Source organism: Salvelinus fontinalis, chromosome 12 (genome assembly GCF_029448725.1).
Source record: "Salvelinus fontinalis isolate EN_2023a chromosome 12, ASM2944872v1, whole genome shotgun sequence".
In the NCBI taxonomy this organism is placed as follows: Eukaryota; Metazoa; Chordata; class Actinopteri; order Salmoniformes; family Salmonidae; genus Salvelinus; species Salvelinus fontinalis.
This window is the reverse complement of record NC_074676.1, coordinates 35,670,804-35,692,051: the sequence shown is the minus strand read 5'-3', so window position 1 is coordinate 35,692,051 and position 21,248 is coordinate 35,670,804. Positions and strand designations below refer to the sequence as shown.

Here is a 21,248-nt window from a genome sequence, read left to right as displayed (position 1 = left end):
GCTTGTTTTGGAATATTTGTATTCTGTACAGGCTTCCTTCTTTTTACTCTGTCAATTAGGTTAATGTTGTTGATCCATCCTATCACAGCGATTAAACTCAGTAACTGTTTTAAAGTCACCTTTAGCCTCGTGAAATCCCTGAGCGGTTTCCTTCCTCTCTGACAACTGAGTTAGGAAGGACACCTGTATCTTTGTAGTGACTGGGTGTTTTGATACACCAGCCAAAGTTGATACACCAGCCAAATTTGTTAATTTTTTACCCATCTACCAATAGGTGCCCTTCTTTGCGAGGCATTGGAAAACCTCCATGGTCTTTGTGGTTGAATCTGTTTGAAATTCACTACTCGACTGAGGGACCTTAGCAATAATGTAGTGTGTGGGGTACAGATTTGAGGTAGTCATTCAAAAATCATGTTAAACACTTATTGTACACAGTGTGTCCATGCAACTTGTCACCTAAGCACATTTTTACTCCTTAATTTATTTAGGCTCGTTTTTAATTAATTAATTTTGAAAAATATAATATCACTTCGACATTATGGGGTATTGCGAGTAGGCCAATGACAAAATAATCACCTCAATCCACTTTAAATTCAGGCTGTAACAAATTGTGTAAAAAGTCAAGGAGTGTGAACACTTTCTTTAGGCACTGTATGACATGACAGAAAGTGAAAACAGTAAAACCAGAGCTGTAAACCAAGTAAGCTTCGCGACCTCTGTGAGATTGCAATGTTCATGAAAACAGTGTCAATGTGCCTACACAGATGTCACAACATTCGAGCAAATGATTTCAACTCACGCCTAGAGATAACAATTTGTAGATCCCCAACATCTGCTTGAGAAATTGTGTTCGAAAGGTGGTAGTTAATTCCTATCCTACCTGTAAAACGTCTCAGACAAGTCCCAGCAACTCGCGTAAATGCGTCCAACTCACAATAATAATTTGGCTCCAAACACTTGACGCTATCAGCCGATCTGAATGAACTAAATAAAATCCTTGAAAAACCAACCTGAAGAACACAGAGAAGGGACGTCTCTATTTGGCAGTACAGCGTTCAGGTGAGTTTCATAACGTCATCACGCTTGCTCGTCACATGCAGGAAGGAGGACACCCGTCCTTTTTTCAATTTCATTCTTCCCTGCCCTGTTCACAATACACTGTCCAGAGACACTCCTTGGTATTCCTCAATCTATGGATTGTCAACGTATCGAACCTTTATCCAACCATTATTATAAAGCCCAAATAGTACAAGGAGTATAATTGTACTATCAAATATCAGATGTATTTATAAAAAACAATCAAGAATGTACATAGATGGGCTCCTAAGTGGCGCAACAGTCTAAGGCACTGCATCTCAGTAGAGACCCTGCTTCGATTCCAGGCTGTATCACAACCGGCCATGTTTGGGAGTCCAATAGGACGGCACACAATTGGCCCAGCTTCACTGACTTGCCTACTTAAATAAAGGTAAAAAAACAAACACAAAATAGACAGGTAGGCTAGCCCTTGATTATGACCCTCAGTTCCATTCCATTACACATAAGACTCAAGAGCACTGATGCTTGGTCTGAACATTAACACACATCGCTTACAGTACAGTTTTGGAAGCATAAGGACCTTATCTTTCATATCAATGAGAAATAATAATAAAAAAGGCTAAATTGATACACACCTTTATAGGGTTATTGTTTCCACACAGCCATATCTCTATGTTACTGCGTTCATTTACAGAAAATAGATGGGAAACAGAGGGACCTTTATGCTTTTAGAACCGTATCGCAATTGAGAATCGACTCACGTTTAGATTGAGTATTTGGCTGTTTTGGCTGGCAGAGCCAGTTTACCTCTGAAAGTAACAAACGGTGGGCTCCTTAAGAGTATCTCTTTGGCTAGTGGTAGTCTAGTAGGAAAGGTAAAACTATACTGCCTCCGGCCTCCCGAGTGTCACAGTGGTTTAAGGCACTGCATCACAGTGCTTGAGGCGTCACTACAGACCCGGGTTCGATCCCAGGCTGTGTTAACGCCGTTTGTGACCGGGAGTCCAATGAGGCGGCGCACAATTGGCCAAGCGTCGTCCGGGTTGGTGGAGGGTTTGGCCAGCTGGGATTTCCATATTCCATCGTGCTCTAGCGACTCGTGTCGGGCGCCTGCAAGCTGTTTTTGGTCACCAGCTGGACGGTGTTTCCTCCAACACATTGGTGTGGCTGGCTTCCGGGTTAAGCCAGCAGTGTGTCAAGAAGTAGTGCGGCTTGGCAGGGTTGTGTTTCGGAGGACGCATGGCCCTCGACCTTCGCTTCTCCGGAGTCTAAGACCATCCAGGATCTCTATACCAGGCGGTGTCAGAGGAAGGCCCTAAAAATTGTCAAAGACTCCAGCCACCCGTCATAGACTGTTCTTTCTGCTACTGCATGGCAAGCGGTACCGGAGCACCAAGTCTAGGTCCAAGAGGCTTCTAAACAGCTTCTATCCCCAAGCCATAAGACTCCTGAACATCTAATCAAATGGCTACCCAGACTATTTGCATTGCCCTCCCCTCCCTCTTTTACACTGCTGCTGCTACTCTGTTATTATCTTGTACAGTTGAAGTCAGAAGTTTAGTTAGGACATCTCCTTTGTGCATGACACAAGTAATTTTTCCAACAATTGTTTACAGACAGATTATTTAACTTATAATTCACTGTATCACAATTCTAGTGGGTCATGAGTTTACATACACTAAGATGACTGTGCCTTTAAACAGCTTGGAAAATTCCAGAAAATTATGTCATGGCTTTAGAAGCTTCTGATGGGCTAATTGACATAATTTGAGTCAATTGGAGGTGTACCTGTGGATGTATTTCAAGGCCTACCTTCAAACTCAGTGCCTCTTTGCTTGACATCATGGGAAAATCAAAAGAAATCAGCCAAGACCTCAGAAAACAAATTGTAGACCTCCACAAGTCTGGTTCATCCTTGGGAGGAATTTCCAAACACCTGAAGGTATCACGTTCACCTGTACAAACAATAGTACGCAAGTATAAACATCATGGGACCACGCAGCCGTCATACCGCTCAGGAAGGAGATGCGTTCTGTGTCCTAGAGATGAACGTACTTTGGTGCGAAAAGTGCAAATCAATCCCAGAACAACAGCAAAGGACCTTGTAAAGATGCTGGAGGAAACGGGTACAAAAGTATCTATATCCACAGTTAAACGAGTCCTATATCGACATAACCTGAAAGGCCACTCAGCAAAGAAGAAGCCACTGCTCCAAAACCGTCATAAAAAAGCCAGACTACGGTTTGCAACTGCACATGGGGACAAATATCGTACTTTTTGGATAAATGTCCACTGGTCTGATGAAACAAAAATAGAACTGTTTGGCCATAATGACCATTGTTATGTTTGAAGGAAAAAGGGGGAGGTTTGCAAGCCGAAGAACACCATCCCAACAGTGAAGCACGGGGGTGGCAGCATCATGTTGCGGGGGTGCTTTGCTGCAGGAGGGACTGGTGCACTTCACAAAATAGATGGATGGCATCATGAGGCAGGAAAAGTATGTGGAAGGACAATTATGTGGATATATTGAAGCAACGTCTCGACATCAGTCAGGAAGTTAAAGCTTGGTCGCAAATGGGTTTTCCAAATGGACAATGACCCCAAGCATTCTACCAAAGTTGTGGCACAATGGCTTAAGGACAACAAAGTCAAGGTATTGGAGTGGCCATCACAAAGACCTGACCTCAATCCTATAGAAAATTTGTGGGCAGAACTGAAAAAGTGTGTGCGAGCAAGGAGGCCTACAAACCTGACTCAGTTACACCAGCTGTCAGGAGGAATGGGCCAAAATTTGCTTAACTTATTGTGGGAAGCTTGTGGAAGGCTACCCGAAACTTTGACCAAGTTAAACAATTTAAAGGCAATGCTACCAAATACTAATTGAGTGTATGTAAACTTCTGACTCACTGGAAATGTATTGAGATAAATAAAAGCTGAAATAAATAATTCTCTCTACTATTATTTTGACATTTCACATTCTTAAAATAAAGTGGTGATCCTAACTGACATAAGACAGGGAATTTTTACTAGGATTGAATGTCAGGAATTGTGAAAAACTGAGTTTAAATGTATTTAGCTAAGGTGTATGTAAACTTCCGACTTCAACTGTACATATTAACTCAATTACCTCGACTAACCGGTGCCCCCGCACATTGACTCTGTACAAGTACCCCCTATATATAGCCTCGCAATTATTAAATTATTTGTTACTTTAATTTCTTATTTTTTGTAGGTATTTTTCTTAAAACTGCATTGTTGGTTAAGGGATTGTACGTAATCTTTTCACTGTAAGGTGAAAACCCGTTGTATTCGGCGCATGTGACAAATACAATTTGATTTGCAGTGATGGGACAAGACTAACTACAGTAACAATTAGGGAGAAAAAGGGGTAAAAGTACAAAAAACTATTCTGCCTCCATATGGGAAAACATTGAGTATGCCAAAATGTTACTAAAATGCACACAGCCCATTTGAGATATTTCATAAAACTATTACTAACTGAAATGCACAGTAAAGGTCTCAATCAATGTAATACAGAAGTAATGAGAACACCAGCACCTGTCTTGGAAGTGTGTTTTCAATAGCAATTCAGCAAATGGATTATGCATCATCAGTATAGGCCCAATGCAAAAGGCATTAATTCACAATGAAAAAGACAGACACCATTTTTCACAATCTTCAAGTTTTTATTTGTTGTTTGTTTACAAAGTTAAGATTGCATTTTGATATATTCCTTCCTTTTATGAGTAGAAAACCTTTTAAAGAATTAGTCGAAAGGCACATTTTTTTTTTTTTTTTTTTACAATATATACATTTCGATCTAAATTATAAATATATAGAAAAACAAAAGCACAACCCAGAATAAAAGTGCTGAACAGTTTTTACAGAAAGAAATATAATATTTTTTTAAAAATACATACAATCAGTAGCATGTTTTTTGTTTAGTTTTGGTTGGCAATAAATTATTGAATGTGATACTTTTATATGCAAAAGGTGGAGAAACGAGGAGGATGGTTACAGTATACAAAAATGCTATCCATCAAAAGGTCAGGAACATAACAAGCTTGCAACTCTCAATCATAACAAACAGACAACAGTAACTTGATTATGCCATTCTTAGTGCAAATTTAGACAAAATAAAAAGACCTAGCTAGCTAAGACAAAGTCAAACAGTTCCTTTAAAAATTGTAATTCATTTTCTCAAATCGTGTTTGTCTGTTTCCACAGGTTTATAATGCATATTACCTCTATGTCAGTGTAATACCACACAGTCCATTGGCCATAGGTGAAGCATGGGACAAACAGTTTGATTGTGAAAATGTTTGGATTTATTGGAATGTGCCTGATGAGGAAATATATGTTTGGGACAATCTGAAGCAGAAAAGAGAGGGCTATGAGATGGGTATAAAGTAGAATCTCTTAGGAGGAAATGGGCCTGAGCTATTGGATGTCTGGGAACAGCGTGAATCTGTCAGATAGTCGGGAAAGGGGAACGATCTGCACCAGTAATTGCACATATCAGTATATCCAGGTGCAAATCTGCTCAAAATCTTTGTCAGCATTAAAATGTATTAAATGACAAAAAAAAAATGTCCAGACATAAACAATTAAGTTCCTTAAAAGAAACAGAGTTTGATCTTTGCCCTAAGATGGCATAAACACTTAAAATCAAAGATTTAAAAAATCATTTTTTTAAAAAACCCAGCAAGAGTTGCAGCACAAAACGAAGAAATAAAATAGCACTAAATGTGCATTTTTGTTAGGTTCACCACTGTTGTAAGGGAAAACAATAACATTTCTCATAACTCCCCACCAATACATCTCTTTAAGGTTTCTTCCTGAGATTGATATAATAGGTCAGATATAACCAGTAACTTCCGGGGTGTGGAATACTTTGGTATCTCTCTGCAAACTAAAGCCCTGGCAGAAGATGGAAAAGTTGGAACAATTCTACTCGAGTCACAAGCAGAATCGGATCAAAGAACTGAAAAGAAACAAATGATCACCCCTGTACAGCAGTACAGAACAGTGCAATATTATTTGGTGGCAGGTTATAATATACTTATTTTTTGTTTTTATAGTAATCTTGAAAACTAGAAATGTCCCTGACCAAACTTTAACTAAAGGATCATCAGGATAACAATCGAAAAACTAAATATCCCTAAAATATAAATAACAACAATCATCATAATAATGATGACAAAAAACATCAATAACACATTGCTTTCATCCCATCACAATGTTTATACAAAGTTCATAAGTATTTCAGCGGTCTTTAACTACAGACTAAAAGTAGAACAGAAATAAAAAGGAATCTAATTCTTACCATGCACAGGTGAATCTATAACCTTCGGCGTAAACAGTACTTAGACTTCTAAAACATCTGCTATTCAAAATGTCTTGTTTATTGCTTTTGATTAGTTGAACTTACCCAGGATTTTCATGAACCAATTACCGTGCATTCATTTCACAACCACAGCCAGATCTTACAGGTTCTGAAACATAATATATACACACACATTACTGTTCAAAAGTTTGGGTCACTTAGAAATGTCCTTGTTTTTGAAAGAAAAGCACATTTTTTGTCCATTAAAATATTAAATTGATCAGAAATACAGTGTAGACATTGTTAATGTTGTAAATTACTATTGTAGCTGGAAACGGCAGATTATTTATGGAATATCTGCACAGGCCCATTATCAGCAACCCATCACTCCTGTGTTCCAATGGCATGTTGTTAGCTAATCCAAGTTTATAATTTAAAAGGTTAATTGGTCATTAGAAAACCCTTTTGCAATTATGTTAGCACAGCTGAAAACTGCTGTGCTGATTAAAGAAGCAATAAAACTTTCTTTCTTTAGACAAGTAGAGTATATGGAGCATCCGCATTTGTGGGTTTGATTACAAGCTCAAAATGGCCAGAAACAAAAAACTTTCTCCTGAAATCGTCAGTCTATTCTTGTTCTGAGAAATAAAGGCTATTCCATGTGAAAAATTGCCAAGAAACTGAAGATCTCGTACAGCGCTGTGTACTACCCCCTTCGCAGAACAGCGCAAACTGGCTCTAACCAGAATAGAAAGAGGAGTAGAGGAGTGGGAGGTCCTGGTGCACAACTGAGCAAGAGGACAAGTACATTAGTGTTTGAGAAACAGTCGCCTCCCAAGTCCTCAACTGGCAGCTTCATTAAATAGTACCCGCAAAAAATCTGTCTCATCGTCAACAGTGAAGAGGCGACTCCGGGATGCTGGCCTTCTGGCAGAGTTGCAAAGAAAAAGCCATATCTCAGACTGGCCAATAAAAATAAAAGATTAAGATGGGCAAAAGAACAGACACTGGACAGAGGAAGATTGGAAGTGTTGGACAGACAAATCTAAGTTTGAGGTGTTCGGATCACAAAGAAGAACATTCGTGAGACGCAGAGAAAATTAAGATGCTGGAGGAGTGCCATCTGTCAAGCATGGTGAAGGCAATGTGATGGTCTGGGGGTGCTTTGGGTGGTAATGTGGGAGAATTGTACAGGGTAAAAGTGATCCTGAAGAAGGAAGGCTATCACTCCATTTTGCAACACCATGCCATACCCTGGACGGCACTTAATTGGAGCCAATTTCCTCCTACAACAGGAAAATTACCCAAAAACACAGCTCCAAACTGCAAGAACTATTTAGGGAAGAAGCAGTCAGCTGGTATTCTGTCTATAATGGAGTGGCCATCACAGTCACTGGATCTCAACCCTATTGAGCTGTTGTGGGAGCAGCTTGACCGTATGGTACAGTATGTAAGAAGTGCCCATCAAGCCAATCCAACTTGTGGGAGGTTCTTCAGGAATCATGGGGTGAAATCTCTTCAGATCACATCAATAAATAGACAACTAGAATGCCAAAGGTCTAAAAGGCTGTAATTGCTGCAAATGGAGGATTCTTTGACAAAAACAAAGTTTGAAGGACACAATTATTATTTCAATTAAAACTCATTATTTATAATCTTGACAACGTCTTGACTATATTTCCTATTCATTTTGCAACTAATTTCATGTATGTTTTCATGGAAGACAAGAACATTTCTAAGGGACCCCAAACTTTTGAACGGTAGTGTATATATACACATACATACACGATTTAGACAGCGATATATATACACACACACAAAAGTGGATTCGGCCACACCCGTTGCTGACCGGTGTATAAAATCCCATGATTTTGGAATGAGATGTTTGACGAGCAGGTGTCCACATACTTTTGGTCATGTATGTATGTATGTATGTATATATATATATATACACGTGTATGTATGTATGTATAGTGCCTTCGTTAAGTATTCAGACCCATTGACTTTTTACACATTTTGTTACGTTACCTTATTCTAAAACGGATTAAATGACAACAAATCCCAAGATATCTACACACAATACCCATAATGACAACGCGAAAACAGGTTTAGACAATTATTATTATTATTTTTTTTTTAAACTTATTTACATAAATACTCAGACCCTTTGCTGAAACTCGAAATTGAGCTCAGGTGCATCCTGTTTCCATTGATCTACCTTGACATGTTTCTACAACTTGATTGGAGTTCACCTGTGATAAATTAAATTGATTGGACATGATTTGTTAAAGGGAAAAAACCTGTCTATATGAGGTCCCACAGTTGACAGTATATGTCAGAGCAAAAACCAAGCCATGAGATCGAAGGAATTTTACGTAGAGCTCCTGAGACAGGATTGTGTCGAGGCACAGGGGAAGGGTACCAAAAAATGTCTGCAGCATTGAAGGTCCCCAAGAACACAAGACTCTTCCTATTGCTGGCCACCCTGAGCAATCGGGGGAGAAGGGCCTTGGTCAGAGAGATGACCAAGAACCTGATGGTCACTCTGACAGAGCTCTAGTTCCTCTGTGGAGATGGGAGAGCCTTTCAGAAGGACAACCATCTCTGCAACACCTAAAGACTCTCATACCATGAGAAACAAGATTCTCTGGTCTGATGAAACCAAGGTTGAACTCTTTGGCCTGAATGCCAAGCGTCACTTCTGGAGGAAACCTGGCACCATCCCTAAGGTGAAGCATAGTGGTTGCAGCATCATGCTGTGGGGATGTTTTTCAGCGGGAGGGACTGAGAGACTAGTCAGGATCGAGTGAAAGATGAACTAAGCAAGGTACAGAGAGATCCTTGATGAAACCCTGCTCCAGAGCGCTCCGACTGGGGGCGAAGGTTCACCTTCCAACAGGACAATGACCCTTGGGAGTGGCTTTGGGACAAGTCTCAATGTCCTTGAGTGGCCCAGCCAGAGCCTGGACTTGAACCCGATTGAACATCTCTGGAGACTTGAAATCAGCTGTGCAGCAACACTTCCCATCCAACCTGACAGAGCTTGAGAGGATCTGCAGAGAAGAATGGGAGAAACTCTCCAAATACAGGTACGTCAAGCTTGTAGCGTCACACCCAAGAAGAATTGAGGCTGTAATCGCTGCCAAAGATGCTTCAACAAAGTACTGAGGAAAGGGTCTGAATACATACGTAAATGTTTTTTTTAATAAAAAAAAAAAAAATTAGCAAACATTTCTATAAATCTGTTTTTGCTTTGTCATTATGGGGTAGTGTGTGTAGATTGATGAGGGAAAATTGTAATACATTTTAGAATAAGGCTGTAACGTAACAAAATGTGGAAAAAGTCAAGGGGTCTGTATACTTTCCAAAGGCACTCTATGTATGTATTATATATATTTATTATTTGTTTTAGCATATATATATATATATATATATATATATATATATATATATATATATATATATAAAAGCTAAAACAAATACTCATATCAATGTTGGTCTGAAAGTTAAACAAAATAACAAATGCACCCGAGACATTCCTGAGAACTTCAAATCAAAAGCAACCCAGGAGTCACCGTTGGATGAATGGTAAGTAGACTAAAAGTAGGATATGACACCATTTTAAACTATCCACCCAATTGCATCACATCAGCAGTGTCCATCCCATCTAATCCCTGCTCTCTGTCTATAACATGGCCTGGGAAAGCAGGGTTCCACACAGAACAGACCTGCTGAAGGGACAGCTATAAGGTCCACACACAGACAGACATACAGGGCCCGTGGGGACGACCCCTGGCACCTGCAACCAGCATAGACCCAATAGAGGGCCGAGGAGGGTTAAGTTAAATACAAATATAATAAATTAACATACCTATGTTTAACATACCTATTTCCAGTACAAATCTATACATTAGGCCTATATGGGTTTCAAAGACTGCATTTAAGTAGGTTTCCAAAGGCACTGTTACAACGGCTGACTGTTTTCTATTTTCACACAGGACACTAGAAAGAGTGATGGTAGAAACAGCAGAGAGCGAGGGAGAAGAAGGAGCCAAAACTGAAACATTGTCGATTTTTCCAGTTTTATGTTTTTGAGTAGAGCCCTTGGTTTTAACAAACCAAGTCGATGCAATGGCGATGAAGCAAATTACAGGACAACGCAGAAAAGCATACAGATGTGCATGAGGCAGTTTGAATCCAGCGATGTTACAAGTGAAAACCAGTAGCGACTAGCTGTGGTTCTAGAAAAATATTTCTACATTCAGGTTTCCTCAATAAAATAAAATAAACAATTGCAACCAGGCTGGATTTTTTTTTAAAGCACATGAGCTTTTGAGAGTTATAGAAACATAATCAAACCCTGTTGGAATTGTTTTTCTTCATTGAGTCAAGCCTTGGTGTAGAAACGCCATATAGAAACCATTTGCTCTCTCTCTCTCTCAGCAAAGGGACCCGGCCAGTTCCACCTGGGTCGTATGTTTACCATCTCTGAACAGGACCACACATTTGGTCCAGTGAAAGTAACCCTGGCCTGTGGATCCAGTGCCTGGGAGGGTTAAGGAGGAGAAGAGCACAGGACAGGCAGTGATGTGACGAGGCCCTGAGGGGTGAGGTGTGCGTTCACACTCAGGAGCTAGAGGACACAGACAGCCACACTGACAAGGTGGTTCCACAGAGTCCCATTCAGACAGCCACACTGATGATGTGGTTCCACAGAGTCCCATTCAGACAGCCACACTGATGATGTGGTTACACAGAGTCCCATTCAGACAGCCACACTGATGATGTGGTTACACAGAGTCCCATTCAGGCAGCCACACTGATGATGTGGTTACACAGAGTCCCATTCAGGCAGCCGGTAATGGATAACCGACTGCCGGTCTGCGCTGGTCCGTAGCATGTTGTCCAGCACTTCGCGCACATTGATGAGGGCGTCCGTGCTGCAGTGGCCGTTGGCCAGAGGGAGCGGCTGCTGTTCTGAGGGGGCCAGGGCCGAAGAAGAGAAGAGAGAGGAGGAGGGGGTAGAGGGGGAAGAGAGGAGGCCGGACGAGACTTGAGCCACTGTGTTGGAGGAAGTGGAGGGGTTAGTAGTTGTCTGGCTAGACAGAGAGTAAGGCAGATGGTCTGGATCTTCCAGCAGTTTGAGGATGTCATAGTAGTCCTGGTGGTCGCAGTTGCTTAGAGTCGGACTGTCCAACCGTTGCTGTGGTTGTATCTGCTGTGGTGACTGTAGCTGTGGTTGTATCTGCTGTGGCGACTGTAGCTGTGGTTGTATCTGCTGTGGCGACTGTAGCTGTGGTTGTATCGGCTGTGGCGACTGTAGCTGTGGTTGTATCTGCTGTGGCGACTGTAGCTGTGGTTGTATCTGCTGTGGCGACTGTAGCTGTGGTTGTATCTGCTGTGGCAACTGTAGCTGTGGTTGTATCTGCTGTGGTGACTGTAGCTGTATCTGCTGTGGCGACTGTAGCTGTGGTTGTATCTGCTGTGGTGACTGTAGCTGTGTTTGTATCTGCTGTGGTGACTGTAGCTGTGGATGTATCTGTTGTGGCGACTGTAGTTGCGGTTGTATCTGCTGTGGCGACTGTAGCTGTATCTGCTGTGGCGACTGTAGCTGCTGTGGCTTTGCCAGTGGTGGCAGTGGCTGTAGAGGTTGCTGCAGTTTGTGTGCAGTGTTCTGGGCGGCGAGCTCGCTCAGCAATATCAGAGAGTCCAGGCCAAAGCCGTCTCTGGTCAGGCAGTCGAGGACCAGGCCTCTCTCTTTGCTGTCTGGGGAGGGAGAGGGGCTCACCGTCAGGTCTAAGACCTCCTCCCCGGTCCGAGGGGGCTTGGAGGAGGGGAAGTGGTGGGGGAAATTGGAGAAGTGGGAGGTGGGGCTGACCATGCTGGGGAGCTGGTTGACTGGACCGAGCTGGGGTTTGAGCTGTGAAGGTTTGGGCTGGAGTAGAGGCTTGACCTGTAGAGGATTGGCCTGGGCCAGGCTCAGGTGCTGGGTCTTGAGGCCCTGGCTGAGGCTCTGCGACAAGTTCTGGTTCTTGAAGCTGTGGTTTAGGGTCTGTCTCTGGTTGTAAAGCTTGGCCAGCAGGTGTTGGTTCTGAAGCTGCCGCTCCTCGGCTAGCCGCTGCTCCTGGGCGCGCTGCTGCTCCTTCTCTTTGCGCCTTCTCTTCACCTCCTCGTCCATTTTGAGAAGTTCCTGCCGCACTCGGGCCACACAGTTCTCTGGGATCTTGATACCTAGGGGAGAAAGAGAGGGTATTATGTTGTTGTTTTGTTTAACCCCTTTTTCTCCCCAATTATGTGGTATCCAATTGGTAGTTACAGTTCTGTCTCATCGCTGCAACTCCCGTACGGACTTGGGAGAGGCGAAGGTCGGGAGCTGTGCATCCTCCGAGACACAACGTCCACTTAACCCGGAAGCCAGCCGCACCAATGTGTCGGAGGAAACACTGTACACCTGGCGACCGTGTCAGCGTGCACTGCACCCCGGCCCGCCACAGGAGTCGCTAGTGCGCGATGGGACAAGGACATCCCTGCCGGCCAAACCCTCCCATAACCTGGACGACGCTGGGCCAATTGTGCGCCGCCCCATGGGTCTCCCGGTCTCGGCCGGCTGCGACAGAGCCTGGACTCAAACCCAGAATCTCTAGTGGCAGAACTAGCACTGCGATGCAGTGCCTTAGACCACTGCACCACTCGGGAGGCCACGAGATTATTATGTTTACATTTTTTTATACAAGTCGATAATTTGGCTCAGTTGGTTGGATCATAATGCTGTTGTGGCGTTTGATTTTGGCAACCGAAAAACTCATTTGTCAAGCCATTCCCTCTGATTCCCTTTCACAGAACAACACTTTGGTGATGGTGTGTGTGTGTGTGTGTTGTATGGAGTTGTTTAGTACTCACCGACTTGCTTGTTACTATTTTTGGTTTTGAGGCGTACGATCTGAAGGATGCTGGAGCAGGTGATGTCAGAGACCACGTCGGCAACATACTTCCAGACGCGCAGTAGCGCACCACACAGCATGTGGTACTGGCGCAGACGCATTCCCTGCAGACACTCCTGACCCTCTTCGATCTTCTTACACTTCCCGTTCCAGTTAGCATGGCTACATTTCCCAAAGGAGAAGTTGAACTGGCTCTCCCAGCTGTCCTTGGCTTGGTCTGGAGTCACCTAGGATGGGAACACAACACACAAGTCTTATGTTAAAGTGTTGAGTGCTGGTTTTTATATTGGACCTTAGACAATACGCAGGACTGTTCTTCCTGTTTCACTGTTGTTTATTCCACCAGAGGGCAGCATACACCACACAAAAACCATAAGACATTTCCTGCCAAACAACAAAGACAAATCTTGTTGCCATGCGAGTGAAAACCTTCTATTGTGTGCATGTCAGTGGACCCTATAGCTGTTCCTTCCGCCACACAGACTTCTGTCCATGTTCGTGTGTGTGTCTGTGTGTGTGTGTCCGTGCGTGTGTCCGTGTGTGTGTCTGTACGTGTCAGACTGAGCCATACCTTGCGGTAGCGTAGCTGCAGATTGTCCAGGCTCTCTGGGTGGGCCTGCTTGCCGATGTTGGGCTTGTACACTATGAAGTTCCTCCCTCGACCCTGCTCCGCCAGCAGCACACACGGGTGGTTCCCTCGCAACTGAGGAACACATAGGGGATGGAAATGTCTTTAAAGTTCTGTAAAATACTTTCATGTGTTTTCCTCTGGCCACGATTGAACTCCATCTGTACAATTGTTTTAAACCACAAATAAATCAGATCAAAAAAGAGGCAGAAGATTTATAGTGAGTTCAACTGGGAACCTGGCAATGTCGAAGTGTTTGCTTGGTGGGACTATAGAAGACTGTCATTCCATTGTTGAATTGTATTATGAACCAAGTGAATTTAACTACAGTATAATTAAGAAAACTCCACATCAGGAAGGAAGAGGCTGTGTATATTGTTCACTCTAGCCACTACAATTAATACTGAACAAAATCCTAGTTAAGCTCCTTCTTTAGGTTCAAAACATGTGTACTTTCATCCTACTCCCTTGATGTGCGATGAAAGATTCACACTCCGGAGAACAGAACAGAGGCACCTGGACCCTTCTGAACTGTCATTCACCCCTGGGAAATAGCCAGTCTGGAAGCTGTTGTAGCTCTGCTTGAGCCCTGGGGAGGTACAGGTACTCACAGTATCATACGCTTCCTGGTACGTCTGTGTGCGTGCTGGGACATGCAGAGTGTCTCTCTGTGCTCTACGGTAGCCAGCTAGACTCACCTTGTGGGATAGGTAGAAGCCCTCGTCAGGACTGTTGAGGTTCTGGACCTTCTCATAGGCCTCCTCCCAGGGCATACCTCTGTCCACGCTGATCTATAGGGGTGACATGCAGAGGACAAGGGTTAAAGGTTAGAGGTCAGAAAAGCTGCCCTATGGGAGAACACTATGCAGCGAATACCCACTGTGGGCACGATTCAACATTCCCAACACATACACGTAAATCTGTGCAGGCACACACACATACACAGCTCTTTGTATCCTCTTTGTATCAGGGGCTCAGAGGCCAGCCAGGGGGGTTGGCATGAGTTGGGAGTCTACATGTGCTTTACCGGTCCTGGCTGTGTTGGTTAAAAATGTACACTCTAGGTTATCCTGCAGTGACGGCCAGGCAAGGCAGGGAGCCGGAGACACCAGTAATGATCATTTTTCAGCGTTCTGCTACTCTCCCTCCATCTGGCTAAATATGATGTTCACCATCCAACCACAGGCAGCTGAAATGTCAACATTTTAAATCTCGGTATATCTGCTTGTGCAGAGCGATTCATGCTTTTTGAGGTTGGTTTGGTGTCGGTTCAATTCTTAAAAAATAATTGCTGTTTTCGATTTCAACAATATATACAGTATATCACAAAAGTGAGTACACCCCTCACATTTTTGTAAATATTTGAGTATATCTTTTCATGTGACAACACTGAAGAAATTACACTTTGCTACAATGTAAAGTAGTGAGTGTACAGCTTGTATAACAGTGTAAATTTGCTGTCCCCTCAAAATAACTCACACAGCAATTAATGTCTAAACCGCTGGCAACAAAAGTGAGTACACCACTAAGTGAAAATGTCCAAATTGGGCCCAATTGGCCATTTTCCCTCCCCGGTGTCATGTGACTCGTTAGTGTTACAAGGTCTCAGGTGTGAATGGGGAGCAGGTGTGTTAAATTTGGTGTCATCGCTCTCACACTCCCTCATACTGACTGGTCACTGGAAGTTCAACATGGCACCTCATGGCAAAGAACTCTCTGAGGATCTGAAAAAAAGTATTTTTTGCTCTACATAAAGATGGCCTGGGCTATAAGAAGATTGCCAAGACCCTGAAACTGAGCTGCAGCACGGTGGCCAAGACCATACAGCGGTTTAACTGGACAAGTTCCACTCAGAACAGGCCTCGCCATGGTCGACCAAATAAGTTGAGTGCACGTGCTCAGCGTCATATCCAGAGGTTGTCTTTGGGAAATAGACGTATGAGTGCTGCCAGCATTTCTGCAGAGGTTGAAGGGGTGGGGGGTCAGCCTGTCAGTGCTCAGACCATATGCCGTACACTGCATCAAATTGGTCTGCATGGCTGTCGTCCCAGAAGGAAGCCTCTTCTAAAGATGATGCACAAGAAAGCTCGCAAACAGTTTGCTGAAGACAAGCAGACTAAGGACATGGATTACTGGAACCATGTCCTGTGGTCTGATGAGACCAAGATAAACTTATTTGGTTCAGATGGTGTCAAGCGTGTGTGGCGGCAACCAGATGAGGAGTACAAAGACAAGTATGTCTTGCCTACAGTCAAGCACGGTTGTGGGAGTGTCATGGTCTGGGGCTGCATGAGTGCTGCCCGGCACTGGGGAGCTACAGTTCATTGAGGGAACCATGAATGCCAACATGTACTGTGACATACTGAAGCAGGGCATGATCCCCTCCCTTCGGCGACTGGGCCGCAGGGCAGTATTCCAACATGATAATGACCCTAAGCACACCTCCAAGACGACCACTGCCTTGCTAAAGAAGCTGAGGGTAAAGGTGATGGACTGGCCAAGCATGTCTCCAGACCTAAACCCTATTGAGCATCTGTGGGGCATCCTCAAACGGAAGGTGGAGGAGTGCAAGGTCTCTAACATCCACCAGCTCCGTGATGTCGTCATGGAGGAGTGGAAGAGGACTCCAGTGACAACCTGTGAAGCTCTGGTGAACTCCATGCCCAAGAGGGTTAAGACAGTGCTGGAAAATGATGGTGGCCACACAAAATATTGACACTTTGGGCCCAATTTGGACATTTTCACTTAGGGGTGTACTCACTTTTGTTGCCAGCGGTTTAGACCTTAATGGCTGTGTGTTGAGTTATTTTGAGGGGACAGCAAATTTACACTGTTATACAAGCTGTACACTCACTACTTTACATTGTAGCAAAGTGTCATTTCTTCAGTGTTGTCACATGAAAAGATATACTCAAATATTTACAAAAATGTGAGGGGTGTACTCACTTTTGTGTATATATTTTTAATTCATTAGGAAATACTTTACTTAGTTTTATTTGAATTCCTTAAAGTGATCATCTCAGCCCATCTAAAGTTATCTCTGTGCTTCTCATACTGCACTGCAGTGCAGTGCTGTAAAACTCATTCCATGGAGGGCAGGTTTTTGGTTGCCCTAGACAACCAGGTATGGGGAGTTCCATACTAATTGGTGACCTTAATTCATCAATCAAGTATAAGTAAGGAGTAAAAACCCGCAGACACTCGGCCCTCCGTGCAATGAGTTTGACACCTGTGCTGTACTGTCTTTAGTCATCCTTTTTAGCTAGGCTAGCCTGTACAAGTATGCTGCAGAGCTGTCTGACAAAATAATTTGACTAGCTCTTCAAAGTAACTCTCTCGTCATTGTGTACATTCTTCTCTCATGTGGTCTGTGTGTATCTAACCTAACGTAATGAAAAATGAATCCTGTCAGAGCAGGAAAGATCCGGGCAATGGATTATGGTCAATGTAGTTCATTAACATGTTTCTGCGCTAAACTAGGTTATTTGGTTAATGAAAACTACAACTCCCTTTAGCCCAGCGTCCCACGTAATACTTGATTTCTTCCGTGAATGATTTGATTTCTCTCTAGAGAAACGGCACGTTGGGCAAAAAAAAATGACTAAATGTAATTCACGCAAGTGATCCGACGTTGGTCAATTAGTTGTTTAATAACTGAAACCCCCCTGAAATGTTGGTTAAATCGCTCAGCACTAAGTGGAAGTGGAGGATAAATCTGTCGAGTACATTATATCACCTCTCTGGCTGCGTATGCAGGAAACACTGCTTTCTTGTTGTTTCACGGCAATGGTGGGTAGTGTTTAAAAAAATATATATCACTAGGTTTAGTCTTATTGAAACTTTACATCTATTTTTCAGACCAGAGAACCAGCCCAAACAGCAGCACTCATTTAGTTACAAAACAAAGATCAACATGCAAATCTATATGAGGTGCCTGTCAAATATAGCGAGATAATTCGATTGTACAATAATGTACCAGTGTACCATGGGAGTACCTTGTAGAGCACGACCTGTCCGTCCTGGGGGTTTCCCACTGTCATGAAGGTCTCTTGCTTCTCCTCGTAGATTTCATTGTTACCTGGGGCCAGATCTGACAGACAGGACACATAGTTCTAGTCAGGAGACATACCTAGCATCTCTATACAGTGACTCGGTACCATCCTAAACCATCAGCCTCATGTTGCTGTTCATGGAAACACATTCTAGGAAGGCCAAATGCAGTAGGCAGGTAGATTCATTTTAATATATGGAGGAGTATATACTGCCTTTTGTTCTAATAGTGTGGAGAGTTATTTAGCTTTACAACCTATGGGAAAGGGCACCATTTTATTCAGTCATGTTTTAAGCATGAGTGTTGGACTCCATACCTAGGATTCCCATGTCGTATTTGCCCTCCTTTTTGTCCTTCTCGATCAGGTAGTCAAAGTTGTCGGTGAAGTACTGGAACAGAGAGTTCTGCTTGTGGACCTCCAGGCCCAGGATCCTGTTGAGGAATTTGGTGATGCTGCAGTCTTTCTCAGTGCTGAGACCAAACCTTGGCTCCTTGCAGAAGATACCCACATCCATCATGCCATGCTTCATGTCTGAAACAGGTAATACAACAATTATTTCAATGTAGCTTTGGACTTGCATAATGTTTTGGACAATTTCCTACATGCACTCAACATACCTCTGAAGAACAGAGCATCACCCCCGGGGTAACCTTTGGGAGGGGACACCTTGCTCTCGATGTGGCCCAGGATGGCTTTGGTGATCTTATCCAGAGCCTTGGTACCGTACTGAAGACACACACGGCAGGAAACCAGGTCATCTAACAGGTCAGCGCTCCCTCCCCCCAGAACCTCCAACACAACCAAACACAAGTAATGCCAAATTGGGCTTCTGTACAATAGGAAGCATGAAATAGCTGTAGCCAGCGCTGACCTTGTTTTCAAAGTTGTATTTGCTCAGGTCTCTGGACTCTGTGGCTCTCCTGTCACCGTGGGTCAATGCACCCTGGACACAGAAACAGGAACAAACACTATTAGCTTTACAGCCTTATGTCACGGACTGATAACACACCAGCTACAAACGCACAACTTTCTCAACTGCAGCAGACAGGTAAAGCATAGATGCAGTGAATTGACATGACTGCCAAGACATTGAGTGTTGTGCACAGATTGTGACTGAAGGTCCACTTGAAGCCAGCAGCTGCTTTAGCTGGTGCCCACACTAAGGAACATTCTGAGATAAAAACAAAGGGATGTTTCTGCCAGATATGAGATCACTGCTGATCTGGAGGGAGCCAAACAAAGGTAGTCAGAGGCTGGGAAGGAGGGAAAGAAGAGAAGCTGGGCCCTGGGCATGACGTATCCCATTCTGAGACTGGATTACCGCACAGGCCTGGCAGAGACAACACACACTTTCTGGAACCCCCCATTCCCTCCGGAGAGACAAGGAAAATAAACGACTGGAGTAAAGAGATTACAATGAAATATGGAAAACTGTCTCATAGCAGTCTCATAACAACCCAGACATGGGTGCTTTCCAATGTCTGATAACCTTATTATTCAGACCAAATGAGGATCTGAGGAATTTCCTGTGTTTGAAATGTTGTGTGAAAGGTGTTTGTGACCTTGAAAGCGTCTGGTCAATGGGACAGTGGTGGGGAAGTAAATGGACTACTGGGAGAAAGACAGCCCCTAAGTAATAAGCTCAGCAGTTCAATCTTCACTCAAATAAAATGAGGATTTATTACACATGTAGTTCTGGGATTCCATAGTAGATAGATCAGCCTGAAGTAAAGGAGGCTGCAACAGCACGTACCAGGCTCTCCAGTCTCTTGGCCACAATGGAGGCGAAGCGTCTTTCCCCGGCTAGCTCAGAGATGAGGAAGATATACTCTGGAGCCGTCACCTGGTTAGAGCGATGTGTACGACCTGGAGGACCACACACACAGAGGAGGAAGATCAGTCAGAACAGGCAGACTGAGGAACTATACTCAACAAATATAAACGCAACATGTAAAGTGTTGGTCCAAAGTTTCATGAGCTGAAATAAAAGATCCCAGTAATATTCCATTCGCACAAATATGTTTACACCCTTGTTAGTGAGCATTTCTCCTTTGCCAAGATAATCCATCGACCTGGCAAGTGTCGCATATCAAGATGCTGACTAAACAGCATGATCATTACACAGGTGCATCTTGTGCTGGGGACAGTAAAAGCCCACTCTAAAATGTGCAGTTTTGTCACACAACACACCACAGATGTCTCTAGTTTTGATGGGCATGCAATTGGCATGCAGACTGCAGGAATGTCCACCAGAGCTGTTGCCAGAGAATTGAATGTTCATTACTCTACCAAAAGCCGCCTCAAAAGTTATTTCAGAGAATTTGGCCGTGCGTCCAACCGGCCTCACAACTGCAGACCACTTGTAATCACGCCAGCCCAGGACATCCACATCCGGCTTCTTCACTTGCGGGATGGTCTGTGACCAGCCACCCGTATAGCTGATGAAACTGAGGAGTATTTATGTCTGTAATAATCTGCTTTTGTGGGGAAAAACTCATTCTGATTGGCTGGACCTGGCTCCCCAGTAGGTTGGCCCACCCATGGCTATACCCAGTAATGTGAAGTGCATAGATTAGGGCCTAATTATTATTTCAATTCACTGTTTCCATATATGAACTGTAACTCAGTAATACCGTTGAAAGTATTGCATGTTGCGTTTATATTTTTGTTCAGTATAGTAGTGTCCAAGAGGGAAAAGCTAGAAAAATAAGATATTGGTTTGTGGGTTAGGTTGATTTCAATGAACAGAGGATGATGTCAGCAAATGTGGATTTCCTGGGTAATCTGTCTCTGAATTGCGTTTCCTCTAGAGGTCTTCACGGATCCACCTGTACCCGGGACACAAGCGGGTCGGATGCAGAATTGTAAATTATGTCACGGGACTGTGTCAGATCTGATAATATTGTCACAGGTCTCGGGTATGTGTAATTTTAACTGACATGTCCAGCTGGGCCCGTACAGATCTGAAAGTGACTGCTGCAGTAGAGAGAGAGAGAGATACCTTTCATAATTTATGCCGCTGCTCTTGCTTTTCACGAGAGTGGAGCATGTAGCTTGCTGTTGGCCAATCATGAGTCATCAAAACGGCAATAGGTTACAGTCATAGAGCATCACTCCATGTGCGGCAAAAGTGAGGAGATGTCTAATCAATGGAAGATGGAATTAAAATGATGGAATTAAAAGTTAAAGGAGAAGGATAGGCTACAACGACCAAGAGCCAAACAGGTAGGCTGCTATTTAATATTCTGAATGGAGTTATTTGT

At 43.5% G+C, this 21,248-nt stretch overlaps 2 protein-coding genes across 5 annotated transcripts in view; both read right to left on the bottom strand.

The window, feature by feature from the left end:
* Positions 1-1,039, bottom strand: part of LOC129867250 (tight junction protein ZO-3-like) — a 33,032-nt gene extending 31,993 nt beyond the window's left edge. Inside the window, exon 1 of the mRNA XM_055940532.1 lies at positions 881-1,039. The gene's annotated coding sequence lies outside the window, so the exon portion shown is untranslated. The remainder of the gene's footprint in view (positions 1-880) is intronic.
* Positions 1,040-4,703: 3,664 nt separating this feature from the next.
* The window catches only part of LOC129867249 (protein strawberry notch homolog 2-like), a 113,461-nt gene continuing 96,916 nt past the window's right edge, over positions 4,704-21,248 (bottom strand). For all 4 annotated transcript variants that reach the window (XM_055940529.1, XM_055940528.1, XM_055940530.1 and 1 more), the window contains 9 exons: positions 19,739-19,851; positions 18,857-18,928; positions 18,603-18,711; positions 18,301-18,516; positions 17,929-18,023; positions 14,632-14,724; positions 13,877-14,008; positions 13,265-13,532; positions 4,704-12,595 (listed from right to left, as the gene is read on the bottom strand). In XM_055940529.1, coding sequence (XP_055796504.1) covers positions 11,196-12,595; positions 13,265-13,532; positions 13,877-14,008; positions 14,632-14,724; positions 17,929-18,023; positions 18,301-18,516; positions 18,603-18,711; positions 18,857-18,928; positions 19,739-19,851 — 2,498 coding nt within the window. In that variant the 3' untranslated portion in view covers positions 4,704-11,195. The remainder of the gene's footprint in view (positions 12,596-13,264; positions 13,533-13,876; positions 14,009-14,631; positions 14,725-17,928; positions 18,024-18,300; positions 18,517-18,602; positions 18,712-18,856; positions 18,929-19,738; positions 19,852-21,248) is intronic.